At 40.9% G+C, this 20,000-nt stretch overlaps 1 protein-coding gene across 15 annotated transcripts in view; it reads left to right on the forward strand.

Moving 5' to 3' along the window:
- The window catches only part of HECTD4 (HECT domain E3 ubiquitin protein ligase 4), a 198,184-nt gene that overhangs the window by 137,932 nt on the left and 40,252 nt on the right, over positions 1–20,000 (forward strand). For all 15 annotated transcript variants that reach the window (XR_002641591.2, XM_022550829.3, XM_089894536.1 and 12 more), the window contains 5 exons: positions 169–305; positions 794–920; positions 8,465–8,602; positions 10,178–10,314; positions 11,923–12,083. Coding sequence is in view for 14 of the 15 variants with exons in the window: in XM_022550829.3 (XP_022406537.1) it covers positions 169–305; positions 794–920; positions 8,465–8,602; positions 10,178–10,314; positions 11,923–12,083 (700 nt within the window). In the remaining variant the exon portion in view is untranslated. The remainder of the gene's footprint in view (positions 1–168; positions 306–793; positions 921–8,464; positions 8,603–10,177; positions 10,315–11,922; positions 12,084–20,000) is intronic.

Below are 20,000 nucleotides of genomic sequence, written 5' to 3' on the forward strand. Positions count from 1 at the left end.
ATTCCTTGATACTGAGCTTTAAAATTTCTCCAAGAACTAAGAGTCTTGCTTTAAAATTTCTCCAAGAACTAAGAGTCTTTCTGTCACACAAAGTAGGAGAATCTGGTCTAAGGGTAGGAAGTTCATGTGCTCTTGCCTAGAATTCACTGTCATTGTGCTTTGTTACAGAATATGATAGTGACACTTCCTGTCATTATAAAGTAGAGCTCAGCTATGAAAATTTCATCACCTCTGGCCCAGACCCCCATCCGCCCCCCATTGCAGATGACGAAAGTGATGACGATGATGACGATGACATCCCACAGGTAAGAGCCCCACTTAAGAGCATTTGCTTAGCTCCCTGGTGACCAGGACGAGCCACGAGGAATATTTTGATCTGAGCGTGCAAGGCTAGAGTTGTTACGCTTTCGGTTATGTCATTGTGTTGGAACAGTGGCTCTGGGGTATTCATTTTTCTAAACCACATATCAGTAGCCATATCTGTTTGGTTCCATTGCCCAGTAGCGATCCGGATGTTGGAGAAATGAAGTACTTTGATAGTAATTCAGCAGTAAAGTTGTTGATCATGTGAAGTGTTTATATGGCTTTAGAGGGAAAGGAAGAGCTTGCCCTAGGCCATCTGTTGCCTCCCCTGGCTTCTGAGGGTGTAGTTAGTTTGGTGGTCTGCACGGTGTGTTTCTGTCACTGGCATTTGAGGGGGGTGAAGACCTCAGGGTGAGAGCTGTAAGTCAGGGAAGGACTGATTGTTGCACAAAGCATTCCTTCCCTGTTCACGTTTGCCTTCTCCTTCCAGGAGGACCACTACGCTCTGCTGGTGAAAGCATGGGAGACCAAGGTTTTTCCTACTATCCGAAGACGCTTCCGCAATGAAGCAGAGCGGAAATCGGGTCTGGACCAGATAAAGGGTGCTTTACAACTAGGTCTGGTGCTTTATGTTTTCCTAGGGAACTCACTTCATGACTCGAAGAGATGTGTTTAGATGAAACTCAGGATGTAAATCAGAAAAGAGGGGCTCATCTAAAGTTGGGCCAGACTTAACAATGTCTTCTACCTGGGCCTTTACTGAACTCTATGGTCTTTTGCTTTCTTTGCTAGGCTTTTCTTTGCTTGTCAGTTGGACTCAGTATTTTGGGTTGATGGGCTGCTAGAATGAAGCTGGCATGGTTATACTAGGAAGCTGGATGGCCTGATGGTTAATAGCTTGGGCTCTGAAGTCACACCTGTGCTGTTTACCAGCTTTGTGACCTTGGGAGAGTTACTTAACCTTTCTAGACTTCCCTGACCTTTAAAATGGAATCAGTAGTGGTAACCACCTCATATGTATATGAAAAATTAACAAGTTAATAAGATAAAGCTTTTAAGAACAGCGTCTGGCATATGGTCAGCATTCAGTTAATGTAGTTCTAAATGTCACAGTAACAATGATGATGGTGAGATTTTTCTCCCACTGGGCACATGGAATAGTGCAAAGTTTGACTGCAGACAGTGGATTGTTAGGGAGTCTTAAGTGTAGGTAGCTGATTTCTGTTTTCAGGCTTCTCCTCATCTGTGAAACACCTGCTTTGGGAGATGCAGAGATGCCTTTTCCCAAGAGGCACAGCTGCCCTTCCAGTGGAGCATCAGTTGGGTTTTCTTTCATCATTGTGGCAGTCAGAGGTGGTGTAAGGAGATAGTATTTGCTCTTTCTCCTCTTAACTTTTGTCCTGACTGAGACTAGGAACAAGTAAGGAGAAGAACCACCAAAAGACCTTATTTCTTGACCAACTGATATACCGAATCCCTGATTCCAGCGATAGCTGAGTAATTCCTTTTTCTCAGGTTGGTGTCAGGACTAATCTGTGTGTGTGTGTGTGTCTGTGTGTGTGCATGTGTATATATATGGTTTTTTTTTCTTTTATGCTTTCTGTCCCCAAAGCTAAGACCTATGACAGTGGAATGATCGTGTTTATACTTAACCTGTGGGAATAGCCACACATCCTATATGACATGGTGTAATTGCTTTCTGCTCTTATCAGAGCCCTCTTTTAGCTGCCGACCCAAACCAGGACAGATAATTAATATTCTTTTTTCTTCTGTCCTAAGGGTTTCAGGCAGCGGGAGCAACATTAGGAAGGTCCTCGGGTGGGAGTCAAGTTGTGTGGTTGAGGGAATGGCAGCGAGGCCAAGCCAGTGTCTCTGAAGAGGAGAGGGTGAGGGGGGAGCAGCAGGAAAGAGATGAGAGGAAGCAGGGAGAAGTGGCAGCCTCGGCAAGGACTTTGGATTTTATTCTGTGTAAAATGGGGAGCCTTTGGGAGGTTTTAAACAAAGGAGCAACATGATCTGCTGTAGTAGATCCTACAGATAGAGAATTCGTTCGTCTCTGTTCACTCTCAACATCTGAAAAAAAATGCCCTTTCAGACTGCAGAATAGACCTCATCTTGTTTTCAGATGACTTTCCTTAATCAGTGTGATGCCTTGAAGCACCAGAGCGGGTCAGTGGCTTTCAGAGTTGGGAGGCTTTGTTTCAGTTGTATTTATTCAGTCAGCGGTTCATCCACTTACTTGTTCACACATGCAACACGTGCCTCCCAGGGTCAAGCCATTAGCTAGGGATTAAGGACTATCCTGCGAGCAAGACACAGATGCTTCCTTCTCCCAGAGCTCACATCCTAGTGGGAAATAGGTAATGAAATGACGCACTACGTTGTGGGAAGGGCTGTGCGGTTGATCAGGAGACCGCCATGGGTATAACTGGGGTGCCCAGTCTAGCTTGGCCCCTCTCACAACATAGTATTGAAGCCGAGACCTGGGGCTAATTCAGCAAAAGCAGTGCTGTGTTTAGAAACAGGAGGCACTAGCTGTTGAGGGAGACTGGTGCTCCTTACTGCTCCGGGAGAGTAGGAAAGGGAGAAAGAGTCTTTACAGTATAAGGGTGGAAAGCTCTTGTATATGATCATGGGTTACTGTGCCTTTATTTTCACATAAGTTCTGCTTAACTCAGGATGTCTCTTTCTTTTACCATTTGGTCCCAGAGCCATCCTGAATGTCTGTGGCCAAGTGTGCCTTCTCCTTCTCTGCTCCCAGTTTGCAGGAGGGAAAATGTGGACAGCATAGCAGGAAATTTGATTGTCCAAAGGTGGCTGCCAGACCAGAGCCAGACCGATGACTCCTGGCCTCCTGAGTCACCCAGAAATACCTCTGGCCTCTGACACAGTTGCCAAGGCGTCTTCTCGGGACCCATCCACGTGGCCATGGCAGATCATCTGAACTATGTTAATTTAAACATAAAATATTTACCTTTCAAACACAGTCTCCTTCAATATAACCGGGGCAAAGGCTGAAACGAGAACAGGGAGATGGCTCTAGTGCTCAAAGGACGACCTCTGTGAGGGTGGGTCAGCCTCCTGTTGTCAGGACCCCAAGAAGGGCAATGAAACCATCTCGGTGCCGTGCGCGCTTTAATTTCACATTCTCCCCATAGTCCCAGATTCCTGCTTAGTAGACAGCAGAGTACTTTTTTCTCCTATCCCAATTCCTCTGGAAAATGTTGCAAAAGACTATTTTTCCATAATCTTCTGATATCAGGCCACAGTTCTTTTTTTTTTCAATCTTTTGAAAACTTTTTATTATGTGAAATTTTTTTTGATTGCTCAATATTTTTATTAAAAAAATTTTTTTAACATCTTTATTGGAGTATAACTGCTTTACAATGGTGTGTTAGTTTCTGCTGTATAACAAAGTGAATCAGCTATACATATATCCCCATATCTCCTCCCTCTTGCATCTCCCTCCCACCCTCCCTATTCCACCCCTCTAGGTGGTCACAAAGCACCGAGCTGATCTCCCTGCGCTATGCGGCTGCTTCCCACTAGCTATCTGTTTTACATTTGGTAGTATATATATGTCCATGCCACTCTTTCACTTCATCCCAGCTTACCTTTCCCCATCCCTGTGTCCTCAAGTCCATTCTCTACGTCTGCGTCTTTATTCCTGTCCTGCCGCTAGCTTCTTCAGAACCTTTTTTTTTTAGATTCCATATATATATGTGTTAGCATATGGTATATGTTTTTCTCTTTCTGACTTACTTCACTCTGTATGACGGACTCTAGGTCCATCCAGCTCACTACAAATAACTCAATTTCGTTTCTTTTTATGGCTGAGTAATATTCCATTGTATATATGTGCCACATTTTCTTTATCCATTCATCTGTCAGTGGACACTTAGGTTGCTTCCATGTCCAGAGCTGCAATGAACAATTGTGATACATGACTCTTTTTGAATTATGGTTTTCTCAGGGTATATGCCCAGTAGTGGGATTACTGGGTCGTATGGTAGTTCTATTTTTACTTTTTTAAGGAACCTCCATAGTGGCTGTATCAATTTACATTCCCACCAACAGCACAAGAGGGATCCCTTTTCTCCACACCCTCTCCAGCATTTATTGTTTGTAGACTTTTTGATGATGGCCATGCTGACTGGTGTGAGGTGATACCTCATTGTAGTTTTGATTTGCATTTCTCTAATGATTAGTGATGTTGGGCATCCTTTCATGTGTTTGTTGGCAATCTATATATCTTCTTTGGAGAAATGTCCATTTAGGTCTTCTGCCCATTTTTGGATTGGGTTGTTTGATTTTTTTGATATGGAGCTGCATGAGCTGCTTGTAAATTTTGGAGATTAATCCTTTGTCAGTTGCTTCATTTGCAAATATTTTCTCCCATTCTGAGGGTTGTCTTTTAGTCTTGTTTATGGTTTCCTTTGCTGTGCAAAAGCTTTGAAGTTTCATTAGGTCCCATTTGCTTATTTTCGTTTTTATTTCCATTTCTCTAGGAGGTGGGTCAAAAAGGATCTTGCTGGGATTTATGTCATAGAGTGTTCTGCCTATGTTTTCCTCTAAGAGTTTGATGGTGTCTGGCCTTACATTAATGTCTTTAATCCATTTTGAGTTTATTGTTGTATACAGTGTTAGGGAGTGTTCTAATTTCATTCTTTTACGTGTAGCTGTCCAATTTTGTCAGCACCACTTATTGAGGAGGCTGTCTTTTCTCCATTGTATACTCTTGCCTCCTTTTTCAAAAATAAGGTGACCATATGTGTGTGGGTTTATCTCTGGGCTTTCTATCCTGTTCCATTGATCTGTATTTCTGTTTTTGTGCCTGTACCATACTGTCTTGATTACTGTAGCTATGTAGTATAGTCTGAAGTCAGGGAGTCTGATTCCTCCAGCTCCGTTTTTCTTTCTCAAGATTGCTTTGGCTGTTCGGAGTCTTTTGTGTTTCCATACAAATTGTGAAATTTTTTGTTCTAGTTCTGTGAAAAATGCCATTGGTAGTTTGATAGGGATTGCATTGAATCTGTAGATTGCTTTGGGTAGTATAGTCATTTTCACAATCTTGATTCTTCCAATCCAAGAACATGGTATATCTCTCCATCTGTTTGTATCATCTTTAATTTCTTTCATCAGTGTCTTATAGTTTTCTGCATACAGGTCTTCTGTCACCTTAGGTAGGTTTATTCCTAGGTATTTTATTCTGTTTGTTGCCATGGTAAATGTGAGTGTTTCCTTAATATCTCTTTCAGATTTTTCATCATTAGTGTATAGGAATCCAAGAGATTTCTGTGCCTTAATTTTGTATCCTGCTACTTTACTAAATTCATTGATTAGTTCTAGTAGTTTTCTGGTGGCATCTTTAGGATTTTCTATGTATAGTATCATGTCATCTGCAAACAGTGACACCTTTACTTCTTCTTTTCCAATTTGTATTCCTTTTATTTCCTTTTCTTCTCTGATTGCTGTGGCTAAAACTTTCAAAACTATGTTGAATAATAGTGGTGAGAGTGGACAACCTTGTCTTGTTCCTGATCTTAGAGGGAATGGTTTCAGTTTTTCACCATTGAGAACAATGTTGGCTGTGGGTTTGTCATATATGGCCTTTATTATGTTGAGGTAAGTTCCCTCTATGCCTACTTTCTGGTGGGTTTTTATCATAAATGGGTGTTGAATTTTGTCAAAAGCTTTTTCTGCATCTATTGAGATGATCATATGGTTTTTCTTCTTCAGTTTGTTAATATGGTTTATCACATTGATTGGTTTGCGTATATTGAAGAATCTTTGCATTCCTGGGATAAACCCCACTTGATCATAGTGTATGATCCTTTTAATGTGCTGTTGGATTCTTTTGCTAGTATTTTGTTGAGGATTTTTGCATCTATGTTCATCAGTGATATTGTCCTGGAGTTTTCTTTCTTTGTGACACCTTTGTCTGGTTTTGGTATCAGGGTGATGGTGGCCCTGTAGAATGAGTTTGGGAGTGTTCCTCCCTCTACTGTGTTTTGGAAGAGTTTGAGAAGGATAGGTATTAGCTCTTCTCTAAATGTTTGATAGAATTCGCCTGTGAAGCCATCTGGTCCTGGGCTTTTGTTTGTTGGAAGATTTTTTTTTTTTTTTTGCGGTACGCGGGCCTGTCACTGTTGTGGCCTCTCCCGTTGCGGAGCACAGGCTCCGGACGCGCAGGCTCAGCGGCCATGGCTCACGGGCCCAGCCGCTCCGCGGCATGTGGGATCTTCCCAGACCGGGGCACGAAGCCGTGCCCCCTGCATCGGCAGGTGGACTCTCAACCACTGTGCCACCAGGGAAGCCCTGTTGGAAGATTTTTAATCACAGTTTCAATTTCAGTGCTTGTGATTGGTCTGTTTATATTTTCCATTTAAAATATACACAAAAGTAGAAGAAATTATATAATGAATCTGCATTACCCATCACCCGACTTCAGGCAATTTTCACCGTATTGCCAAATTCATTTTACTGCACCTCATACCCTCTACCTTTTGCTGATTATTTTTTACAACTTTATTTAGATACAATTTGTATCCTATAAAATTCACTCATTTTAAATGTGGAGTTCAATGAGTTATAGTAAATTAACAAGTCATGCATCATCACAGTACAATTTCTGAGCATTTTCATCAGCCCAGCAAGCTTCTCCAGTGTCAGTTTGATGTCAATACCTGCCCTTACTCCCAGTCCCAGTGCTTTTTCTGGATAATTCATATAAATTGTCCTATGATATGTAGTCTTTTGTGTCTGTCTCCTTTTACTTAGCATATATTTCACTAATGCTGTATTATGTACCAATATTCTGTTCCTATCTATTATTGTTATTATTACTTGGCCGAACTGCGCAGCTTATGGGATCTTAGTTCCCTAACCAGGGATCAAACCGAGGCCCCAGCAGTGAAAGCGCTGAGTCCTAACCCTTGGACAGCCAGGGAACTCCCCGTTCTTATCTCTTATGTTGTGGCTTTGTTTTTTTTTTTTTTTTTCTTTGCGGTACGCGGGCCTCTCACTGTTGTGGCCTCTCCCGTTGCGGAGCACAGGCTCTGGATGCACAGGCTCAGCGGCCATGGCTCACGGGCCCAGCTGCTCCGCGGCATGTGGGATCTTCCCGGACCGGGGCACGAACCCGTGTCCCTTGCATCGGCAGGCAGACCCTCAACCACTGCCCCACCAGGGAAGCCCCTCCTATCTGTTATGAAGTAGTGTTGCTTCGTATGCATGAACCACATTTTGCTGTCAGGCCACATTTCTTGTTATTCTCTCTGACACTTCTTTCTCTACGCATCCTCCTCTAAGGGCGGCCCCCTCCTTAACTGTGCTCAGAAAATTACTATGCCTTTTCATTACAGCAAGGCCAGCAAAGAAAGGTGCGGTAGATGAGTGTGATAGAGATAAGCCTTGTTTAAAAGCAAATCCTGTCAACGGGTGTTTTTTACCCACAGCTTCTCAAGCGGTGTGTGAGGGGCAGCAGTGGCAGCCACCCCTCTGTCCTCCCCACAGTGCTGTTTTCTTCAGGGCCTTGGACATTTATTTACTTGGTTTATTAATTAATTGTGGCTGTTGCTATTGAATATAATGATGTCTTCTCCCTCTGAGTAGGAAGGACAGAGCAAATTCCAGTACTGGATAGAAGAAGTTGATGAAGTGCTCTGTCTCTGTTAAATAAGCAACATGTGTTCGTTGTAACAATAATCAAACACAGTACAAAAATACATAAACTAAGAAAAAAACACTACCCTCACTTTCTTCTTCCTCTCCATTTGTCGTATAGTTTGTTCTCTTGACTTAACTGAAATGAAATGACTACATAATAACGTACCATCGTTTTTAGCCATTCTCTATCGATGCATACTTTCATTATTTCCTTTTTTTGTTGCTGTTATATTTCCCAGCAATGCTGCAGGGACTGTTCTTATACCTTTACACACTTGTGCTTATATTTCTGTGGGAGAGATTTGAGAGATGCCTAGAAGTAGGGCATTGAGTATTTTAAACTTGACTGACACTGCATAATTACCATTCCCAAAAGGCTACATACTCCCACAGATTCCCCTTATCTCTTCATTTTAAGTATGGGTCAGTGTCATGATTATACTGAAGATTGTGTGCTCTTCGGAGAGTTAACCGGTTCTGTTATATTTTTTAGGCATGGTGGATATCGCCCGGCAGACGGTTGAATTCCTCTACGAGGAGAATGGTGGCATCCCAAGAGACCTTTATCTTCCCACCATTGAAGACATTAAGGACGAAGCAAACAAGTTCACAATTGATAAAGTTCGAAAAGGTTTTGCTTCCCCCCCTTCCTTCACCTGTTAAACTTACTCTGAAATGAGAAGTTGTGTTTTCCCAAGCATGAGTTTGAGCCAGTCAGCTGCTGGCTCTTCTAGGGTGACTCTCCTTACTCTGGGTGATGTGAGCTCTTCCAGGCTCTCCCATGTGTGGCCCTAGGCTTCCTGGTGGGGCACAAGTAGAAGCTGTCTGGCCTCTGGGGGCCTCTTCCACATTCCCAGAACCACTCACATGAGCAGGGTGAGATAGGGCACTTGAGAGAGAAGTGGGGCGTGGGTGGAGGATTGCAGATAGGCCTCTCGGGCTTAGTCCTGGCTGCCCAGCTAATAAACCATGAATATGTGGTTATACTGTGCTTTTTGGAAGTTTATACAATGTATTTATTCATTTGATTAAAAATCTATTACATATCTTGAGGAAATGAAAATACAGAAAAGCACAAAAAGGAAATAAAACAACTCATTATTAGACCTTCACAAACATCATGGGCAGGGGCAGGCGTATATATTTACTTTTCTTTTTTAATTCCTCTTTTTTTGAGAGAGAGAATTCACATACCATAAAATTCACCCTTTTAAAGTATACATTTCAGCGGTTTTCATATATTCACAAAGTTATGCAACCACCAAACCATTGCCTCTAATTCCAGAACATTTTCATCCCCCAAAAGGAATCCTGTACCCTCCCCACTCCCCATTCCTCCTTCCTACTAGCCCCTGGCAACCATTGATCTACTTTCTGCCTCTATAGATTTGCTTAGTCTGGACGTTTCGTAAAAATGGACTCATGCAGCGTGCAGCCCTTTGTGTCTGGCCTCCTTCACATGGCATAATTTTTCAAGATTCATCCCTGTTGTAGCTCATGTTGTTACTTCTTTTTATGGCAAAAATAATATTCCATTGTATGGATAGTACCCCATTTTGTTTATCCATTCGTCAATTGATGGACACTTGGGTTCCTTCTACCTTTTGGCTATTATGAATCATGCTGCTGTGAACATTTGTGTACAGGTTTTTGTGTGGACATGTTTTCATTCCTCCTGCGTATATATGTGGGAGTGAAATTGCTGGGTCATATGGTAACTTTATGTCTAACTTTTTGAGGAACTGCCAGATGGTTTTCCAAAGTGATTGCCCTATTTTACATTCCCATCAGCACATATGAGGGTTCCAATTTCTCTACATCCTGGCCAACACTTACTATTGCCTGTTTTTTGATTATAGCCATCCTAGTGGATGTGAAGTGGTGTCTCATTGTGCCTTTGACTTGCATTTCTCTAATAACTAATGATGTTGAACATCTTTTCATGCATATCTTTTCTCTTTAGAAAAATGTTTATTCACATTTTCTGCCCATTTTTTAATTGGCTTGTCTTTTTATTGTTGAATTGCCTGAGTTCTTACAACACTTTGTTTTATTATCTTCCGGACTGAGCCGTGTTCCTTTTGGGTTATAGCTAAACTGAGGGTATTGGTAAATGCCGTAGAGTTATTTTAGACCCTAAAATATAGGGTCCCAAAATAATAATGGTACTTGCTCCTGAAAAAACTTTTCCCTCTACCCTCCTCAGGTCTCACGGTAGTAACCCGCTCTCCAGACAGCAATAACGTAGCCAGCAGTACTGTTGGAACTGCCCTACCAAAATTTGCCATCCGAGGGATGCTGAAAACCTTTGGGCTTCATGGAGTTGTCTTAGATGTTGATTCAGTGAGTGAACAGCCTTTTATATACACTGAGACTTTCATGCCCAGACTCCAAATACCTTAAAAAGTGATTATACAGATAGATTATTCTTCAAATTAGGGATAAAGAAACCAGGCTGAGTGCTGTCATGCCAGATGACTTGCCTGAGATTTTCTCTTGGGCCCAGATCAGCGCTGATTGTAGAACGTAAGCTCTTAACTCTCAGTGCTGTCAGTGCCTTCAGACCATGCTGCTGCTGCCGTTTTTTGCTGTCAACCATGTTCAGGCTGCCCCTACCTTATGTCTACCAAGTTCCAAGGGAAAATTCTCCTGTTGGCCTTGATGAATGGATGATCTGTCATTGTCATGATTGTTATACAGACTCAAAGAAATAGTTTTGGGATTTTGATCATGTCATCTCACTGGTTCTCGCAGCCTCAGTTTCCCCGTCTGTAAAATGAGTGTATTAAACTAGATCAGTTGTTTTCTTCTCAGCTTTGCAGAGCCCTCTCATGGGGCTCAGCAAGGTTTAAGGTGGGGTGGGGTGGCAGGGGGTAAGGAATAGAAGAGAGTAAGGGCCAAGCCGAAGCTTTCTTTTGAAAACAGAGGCCCTGATGGCTGTTTGAAGGCTGTGACTACATAATCCTTAGGTTACATGCACATGCTTGCATTTCTGTTTCCCATGCAGGAAAAACTGATGAAATAATACACAGATCAAGCCTAAGAGTCTCAGATATAGAAGTATCTATCACCACATAGATAAGCTTTGGTATCTGTCTGTCTACGGATACAGATAATGTTAGGTATCACTAATGCTTTGAAATTGAAAATTTTACATCTTCAACTGACTCCATTTTACCAGAGTATAATTTAAATCATTACATTTTTAAGAGAGGCTGTTGGCTGGTGATTTACTAAGGTGAACTTTCAAGTAGAAAATTCCATTAGTAATACTGTTAATCTTCCACTGCCTTCTGAGACAAGCTCTGATTCTGGTTATCAGAAAGTACGTAACTGACAGTATTTTTCAGCAATGGAAACGTGTGAAAGGAAAATTAGAAAAATAGACATTTTGTTAAAGTAATAATTCTGTTATGTCTCAAGTGGTTTGATTCCCTTTGTTTCAGTAGTAGTCCCTAAATAAAGATTACATTGCTATTTGAATCCAGAATGCGTATTCATGAGCTTACATTTTTATTTTCCTAGCAATAAAATAGAGCGATCAGACAGATTCCCTGCTTTTACAAAATTATTAACATAAAAACAATGAACATAAATTTTACCTGGCAACAATGCATGTTGAACTGTTACTTGAAATATACCTTGAAATATATCTTCTCTTTAAATTTCTAATTCATGATTACATTGAAGTTCTTTAATTTATTGTACCAATTAAAATTTTCCAGCTGGTATGAAAAAACTAAATACACTATCCAGATATCTTTGAACTTTTAACCTCAATCAGTGACATGAAACTAGTATTTACTGCTATAAAAGTTTGGTCTTATATGTATACATATGTATTTTAAAACTTGGGGAAAAAAGTCAGTGCTCAAAAAACAAATAAATAAAAAGAAATAAATAAAAAGAAATCATAAAAAACCAAATAGACACTTGCTTTTTCTATTGTAGGTAAATGAATTGGTGCAGGTAGAAACCTACCTCCGAAGCGAAGGTGTGCTGGTCCGATACTGGTATCCTATTGATATGTTGGAAAGGCCCCCAACAGGCTACCGAAGGACTGCCACCAATGGGCTGGTCACCCTGGACAATACCAACCTTCAAATTCACAGGTAAGGGAATGCCCTGGCAGTCCAGTGGTTAGGACTCCGAGTTCTCACTGCCGAGGGCCTGGGTTCCGTCCCTGGTTGGGGAACTAAAATCCCACAGGCCACGTGGCATGGCCAGAAATTTTTAATAAATAAATAAATAATAAATTCACAGGTAAAATTGAGCCCTTCTTTCTAGTGGGTCACAGAAATCCACTTACTCTGTTTTATCACATGTGCCATTCATTGTTGACAAAGAAGGCTTTTCTTTCAAAGCTAAGAGAGAGACAGAGGCAGCTAGTAAAGATAACAGCGAATTGCAAGAGTTAGGAAGAACAGTTGCAGGATCCAGTATCACCTGGCCTATGCCATGGATACTCTGCTGTAAGTTGGGGGTGTTGACGGGTGTCTGGAGATTTGAAGAACATGGAAAAGTTCTAAAGTGTAAACCAAATCAAGAAGACACAACTAAGAGGAGTCCAGGCACTGTGTGAGCAGCCAGCTCATTTCTGTTAAACTAACAAGGTGCTCCTTGAGTGCTCCTTTGTGCCCAGCACTTTGCGGGGATCTCTGAGGGGACCTGTGCCTGCCGTCTGTGGGTTAAATCCTAAAGATCTGGCAAAATCCCCTCACATGCACCTGCAAATTCCTTCTTTCAGTCATAAAAATTCTTGCAACAATTCAGAAGAAAATATAATGATAAATGGAGCTCCCTGATAAAACTTCTCATAAACCATTTTTCATACTGTTCATCCAATAGCATTGTAACTTCTCATTATATTGTCAATTTTGAAGCAACTTGAGTGTATCTCCAGCTTAGACCTCTCCCTGGAACACCAGATGGACGTATCCAACTGCCTCCTTGCCATCTCCACTCAGATGTTTCACCGCCCCATTTGGGTGGTCTTAAGTTCAACTTGACAATCAAATTCACAAGACCCAAATAGGTGATACTTGGCACTAGCTTCACCTAGAAAGATCCAGGATGGGAAGCGTGGCGTGCCGCAGGGAAGTGTCGTGCATACATTTCAGCAGGAGTCATAGTCATCCACACAGAAGTTCAAAGGCTATTCTTTGACCCCACCCACCCACCCAGTGACAACCCAGGTGTGAGGGATAGACTTAACGTCGCTGTGTTCACGTGATGGCTGAGAGCCCCACGTCCCAAATAGAAGCCGGTATCTTTTGTAACAACTCCACAGGCATAGCTTCTAGGGATTTCTGCAAGAGGCAGGCCCAGTTAGTAAGAGTCACCATTTTCTGGAAAGCCCGAAACTGTAGCTTCCCACCAAAAGCACTCTTTTTTCAGTCCTCCCAGTGCAGCTTGCCAGTTGGGGGTGGTTTTGACCATAAGCAACATGCCTGGTAATATTGCTGATATTCGGGAGTTCCCTGGTGGCCTAGTGGTTAGGATTCCCGGCTTTCACTGCCATGGCCCAGGTTCAGTCCCTGGTCAGGGAATTGAGATCCCGTAAGCCGCACGGTGCGGCCAAAAAATATATATACACGCACACACACACACACATATATATATATGGCTAATACTACTTTTGTCAGGTTTTTAGAGCTGAGCTGAAAACAAGTTAACCGAAGTCAGCTCTTACATGGACAAGGCTAATCTAATAGGTGCCTAAAATGTCGCATGTGAGGTGGAATTCAGGCCTTCTCCTCCACCGGTCTTTCCACGTCTGTGAGGGGTGCCCAAGTCACCCTTTGTCCTCACTGCCTCACGTAACCCATCGGCAGGTCCCATTGACTCTTCCTCCAAAGTACATCCCAGGCTGCTTCTCTCCATCTCCGCCTCCACCACACTGGTCTAGGCTTCAGCTCTCCCTTCTCTCCACAGCAGCCGAGTGATCTTTTAGAAACACAGATCAGATCATTCATCTCTCTCCTCTAATTCAAATGTTCCCATGGCGTTCCACTTCCCATGGAGTAGAATTCAAACCCTTAACCTGGCTCGCCAAACCCTCCCCGAGCCTCAGAGTCTATCTGCTTCTCCCAGTGTACTCTCATTCCTCAGTTTCTCTCACACACCAAGCTTGTTTCCTCCTCAGTGTCTCTGTGTATGCTGTTCCCTCTGCCTGCAATGCTTTGCCCAGAACTTTGCATGGCTGTCTCATTCTTTTTTATTTTAAATTATATTTTATTTATTTTTTATACAGTAGGTTCTTATTAGTCATCCATTTTATACACATCAGTGTATGCATCTCAATCCCAATCGCCCAATTCATCACGCCACCCCCCCACCCCCCACTGCTTTCCCTGCTTGGTGTCCATACGTTTGTTCTCTACATCTTTGTCTCAATTTCTGCCCTGCAAACTGGTTCATCTGTACCATTTTTCTAGGTTCCACATATATGCGTTAATATGCGATATTTGTTTTTCTCTTTCTGACTTACTGCACTCTTTTTGACAGTCTCTAGATTCATCCACGTCTCTACAAATGACCCAATTTCATTCCTTTTTATGGCTGAGTAATATTCCATTGTATATATGTACCACAACTGCTTTATCCATTTATCTGTCGGTGGGTATTTAGGTTGCTTCCATGACCTGGCTATTGTAAATAGTGCTGCAGTGAACATTGGTGTGCATGTGTCTTTTTGAATGATGGTTTTCTCTGGGTATATGCCCAGTAGTGGGATTGCTGGGTCATATGGTAATTCTATTTTTAGTTTTTTAAGGAACCTCCATACTGTTCTCCATAGTGGCCGTATCAATTTACATTCCCACCAACAGTGCAAGAGGGTTCCCTTTTCTCCACACCCTCTCCAGCATTTGTTGTTCGTATATTTTCTGATGATGCCCATTCTAACTGGTGTGAGGTGATACTTCATTGTAGTTTTGATTTGCATTTCTCTAATAATTAGTGATGTTGAGCAGCTTTTCATGTGCTTCTTGGCCATCTGTATGTCCTCTTTGGAGAAATGTCTATTTAGGTCTTCTGCCCATTTTTTGATTGGGTTGTTTGTTTTTTTAATATTGAGCTGCATGAGCTGTTTATATATTTTGGAGATTAATCCTTTGTCAGTTGCTTCATTTGCAAATATTTTCTCCCATTCTGAGGGTTGTCTTGTCATCTTGTTTGTGGTCTCCTTTGCTTTGCAAAAGCTTTTAAGTTTCATTAGGTCCCATTTGTTTATTTTTGTTTTTATTTCCATTACTCTAGGAAGTGGGCCAAAAAAGATCTTACTGTGATTTATGTCAACGAGTGTTTTTCCTGTGTTTTCCTCTAAGAGTTTTATGTGTCCGGTCTTACATTTAGGGTGTCTAATCCATTTTGAGTTTATTTTTGTGTATGGTGTTAGGTAGTGTTCTAATTTCATTCTTTTACATGTAGCTGTCCAGTTTTCCCAGCACCACTTATGGAAGAGACTGTCTTTTCTCCATTGTATATCCTTGCCTCCTTTGTCATAGATTAGTTGACCATAGGTGTGTGGGTTTATCTCTGGGCTTTCTATTCTGTTCCATTGATCTATATTTCTGTTTTTGTGTCAGTACCATATTGTCTTGATTACTGTAGCTTTGTAGTATAGTCTGAAGTCAGGGAATCTGATTCCTCCAGCTCCTTTTCTTTTTCCCTCAAGACTGTAGGTGTCTTTGCCAATAGCTTTGGCTATTCAGGGTCTTTTGTGTCTCCATACAAACTTTAAGATTTTTTGTTCTAGTTCTGTAAAAAATGCCATTGGTAATTTGATAGGGATTGCATTGAATATGTAGATTGCTTTGGGTAGTATAGTCATTTTCACAATATTGATTCTTCCAATCCAAGAACATGGTATATCTCTCCATCCGTTGGTATCATCTTTAATTTCGTTCAACAGTGTCTTATAGTTTTCTGTATACAGGTCTTTTGTCTCCCTAGGTAGGTTTATTCCTAGGTATTTTATTCTTTTTGTTGCAATGGTAAATGGAATTGTTTCCTTAATTTCTCTTTCAGATTTTTCATCATTAGTGTATAGGAATGCATGAGATTTCTGTGCATTAATTTTGTATCCTGCAACTTTACCAGATTCATTGATTAGCTCTAGTAGTTTTCTGGTGGCATCTTTAGGATTCTCTATATATAGTATCATGTCATCTGCAAACAGTGACAGTTTTACTTCTTCTTTTCCAATTTGGATTCCTTTTATTTCTTTTTCTTCTCTGATTGCCGTGGCTAGGACTTCCAAAACTATGTTGAATAATAGTGGCGAGAGTGGACATCCTTGTCTCGTTCCTGATCTTAGAGGAAATGGTTTCAGTTTTTCACCATTGAGAATGATGTTTGCTGTGGGTTTGTCATATATGGACTTTATTATGTTGAGGTAGGTTCCCTGTATGCCCACTTTCTGGAGAGTTTTTGTCATAAATAGGTGTTGAATTTTGTCAAAAGCTTTTTCTGCATCTATTGAGATGATCATATGGCTTTTCTTCAATTTGTTAAAATGGTGTATCACATTGATTAATTTGCATATATTGAAGAATCCTTGCATCCCTGGGATAAATCCCACTTGATCATGGTGCATGATCCTTTTAATGTGTTGTTGGATTCTGCTTGCTAGTATTTTGTTGAGGATTTTTGCATCTATATTCATCAGTGATATTGGTCTGTAATTTTCTTTTTTTGTATTATCTTTGTCTGGTTTTGGTATCAGGGTGATGGTGGCCTCATAGAATGAGTTTGGGAGTGTTCCTTCCTCTGCAATTTTTTGGAAGAGTTTGAGAAGGTTGGGTGTTATCTCTTCTCTAAATGTTTGGTAGAATTCACCTGTGAAGCCATCTGGTCCTGGACTTTTGTTTGTTGGAAGATTTTTAATCACGGTTTCAGTTTCAATACTTGTGATTGGTCTGTTCATATTTTCTATTTTTTCCTGGTTCAGTCTTGGAAGGTTATACCTTTCTAAGGATTTGTCCATGTCTTCCAGGTTGTCCATTTTATTGCCATAGAGTTGCTTGTAGTAGTCTCTTAGGATGCTTTGTATTTCTCCGGTGTCTGTTGTAACTTCTCCTTTTTCATTTCTAATTTTATTGATTTGAGTCCTCTCCCTCTTTTTACTTGATGAGTCTGGCTAATGGTTTATCAATTTTGTTTATGTTCTCAAAGAACCAGCTTTTAGTTTTATTGATCTTTGCTGTTGTTTTCTTTGTTTCTATTTCATTTATTTCTGCTCTGATCTTTATGATTTCTTTCCTTCTGCTAACTTTGGGTTTTGTTTGTTCTTCTTTCTCTAGTTCCTTTGTAAGGTTAGATTGTTTATTTGAGATTTTTCTTGTTTCTTGAGGTAGGCTTGTATAGCTATAAACTTCCCTCTTAGAGCTGCTTTTGCTGCATCCCATAGTTTTTGGATCGTCGTGTTTTCATTGTCATTTGTCTCTAGGTATTTTTTGATTTCCTCTTTGATTTTTTTTTTTTTTTTGTGGTACATGGGCCTCTCACTGTTGTGGCCTCTCCCGTTGCGGAGCACAGGCTCCGGACGTGCAGGCTCAGTGGCCATGACTCACGGGCCCAGCTGCTCCACGGCATGTGGGATCTTCCCCGACTGGGGCACGAACCCGTGTCCCATGCATCGGCAGGCAGACTCTCAACCACTGCGCCACCAGGGAAGCCCCTCCTCTTCGATTTCTTCAGTGATCTCTTGGTTATTTAGTAACGTATTTTTTAGCCTCCATGTGTTTGTGTTTTTTATGTTTTTTTCCCTGTAATTGATTTCTAATCTCATAGTGTTGTGGTCAGAAAAGAGGCTTGATATGATTTTAATTTTCTTAAATTCACTGAGGCTTGATTTGTGACCCAAGATGTGATCTATCCTGGAGAATGTTCCGTGAGCACTTGAGAAGAATGTGTAATCTGCTGTTTTTGGATGGAATGTCCTATAAATATCAATTAGATCTATCTGGTCTGTTGTGTCATTTAAAGCTTGTGTTTCCTTATTAATTTTCTGTTTGGATGATCTGTCCGTTGGTGTAAGTGAGGTGTTAAAGTCTCCCACTATTATTGTGTTACTGTCGATTTCCTCTTTTATAGCTGTTAGCAGTTGCCTTATGTATTGAGATGCTCCTGTGTTGGGTGCATACATATTTATAATTGTTATATCTTCTTCTTGGATTGGTCCCTTGATCATTATGTAGTGTCCTTCCTTGTCTCTTGTAACATTCTTTATTTTAAAGTCTATTTTATCTGATATGAGTATTGCTACTCCAGCTTTCTTTTGATTTCCATTTGCATGGAATATCTTTTTCCATCCCCTGACTTTCAGCCTGAATGAGTCCCTAGGTCTGAAGTGGGTCTCTTGTAGACAGCATATATATGGGTCTTGTTTTTGTATCCATTCAGCAAGCCTGTGTCTTTTGGTTGGAGCATTTAATCCATTCACATTTAAGGTAATATCGATGTGTATGTTCCTATTACCATTTTCTTAATTGTTTTGGGTTTGTTTTTGTAGGTCCTTTTCTTCTCTTGTGTTTCCCACTTAGAGAAGTTCCTTTAGCATTTGTTGTAGAGCTGGTTTGGCGGTGCTGAATTCTCTAAGCTTTTGCTCTGTAAAGCTTTTGATTTCTCCATCGAATCTGAGTGATATCCTTGCCAGGTAGAGTAATCTTAGTTGTAGGTTCTTCCCTTTCATCACTTCAAGTATATCATGCCACTCCCTTCTGGCTTGTAGAGTTTCTGCTGAGAAACTCTGTTAACCTTATGTGAGTTCCCTTGTATGTTATTTGTTGCTTTTCCCTTGCTGCTTTCAATAATTTTTCTTTGTCTTTAATTTTTGCCAGTTTGATTACTATGTGTCTCAGCGTGTTTCTCCTTGGGTTTATCCTGTATGGGACTCTCTGTGCTTCCTGGACTTGGGTGGCTATTTCCTTTCCCATGTTAGGGAAGTTTTCGACTATAATCTCTTCAAATATTTTCTTGGGTCCTTTCTCTCTCTCTTCTCCTTCTGGGACCCCTATAATGCGAATGTTGTTGCATTTAATGTTGTCCCAGAGGTCTCTTAGGCTGTCTTCATTTCTTTTCATTCTTTTTTCTTTATTCTGTTCTGCAGCAGTGAATTCCACCATTCTGTCTTCCAGGTCACTTATCCGTTCTTCTGCCTCAGTTATTCTGTTGTTGATTCCTTCTAGTGTAGTTTTCATTTCAGTTATTGTATTGTTCATCTCTGTTTGTTCTTTCATTCTTCTAGGACTTTGTTAAACATTTCTTGCATCTTCTCGATCTTTGCCTCCTTTCTTTTTCCGAGGTCCTGGATCATCTTCACTATCATTATTCTGAAGGTTGCCTGTCTCCACTTCATTTAGTTGTTTTTCTGGGGTTTTATCTTGTTCCTTCATCTGGTACATAGCCCTCTGCCTTTTCATTTTGTCTATCTTTCTGTGAATGTGGTTTTTGTTCCACAGGCTGCAGGATTGTAGTTCTTCTTGCTTCTGCTGTCTGCCCTCTGGTGGATCGGCTGTCTCTTTCTTGTCATTCAGATCGCAATGAATATGTCACCTTTCCAAAAAAGCCTTGCCTCACCATGTAAAGTAAGCCCACAGGAGCACATTGTCATAACACTGTATTTTATCAATACTTCCCTTCCAGAACCTGATACTTTTGCTTTTTTTTTTTTTTAATTTGTTTATTGTGTGTCTCCTCCCTCTAGAACATAAGCTTCCTAAAAGCAGATACCTTGTCTGATTCTTTGCTAGAGCTCCCAGTGCTTAATCTGGGCCCTGGCTCACACTGTAGACTCCACATATTTGTTGAAAAGGATCCCCAAACATATATGCTTGAATATCAATATGGTACTCTTAAAGTTTTTTAAAACTTCTTTAATAATACTTTCAGTCATATTTTTGGGAAATTTCTGTGATAGATGAAACCTATTGACTGTTGACTAGCAACTTAGAGAAAAGGCAAGAAAGTGCTTCACAAGGTTACAGTCAGTCTGCAGATGTAGGACATTTACAATCAGTATTAAT

The sequence above is a fragment of the Delphinapterus leucas genome, chromosome 14, assembly GCF_059928025.1.
Source record: "Delphinapterus leucas isolate spDelLeu-1000000601 "Yukka" chromosome 14, BTC_Dleu_Yukka2, whole genome shotgun sequence".
NCBI lineage: Eukaryota > Metazoa > Chordata > Mammalia > Artiodactyla > Monodontidae > Delphinapterus > Delphinapterus leucas.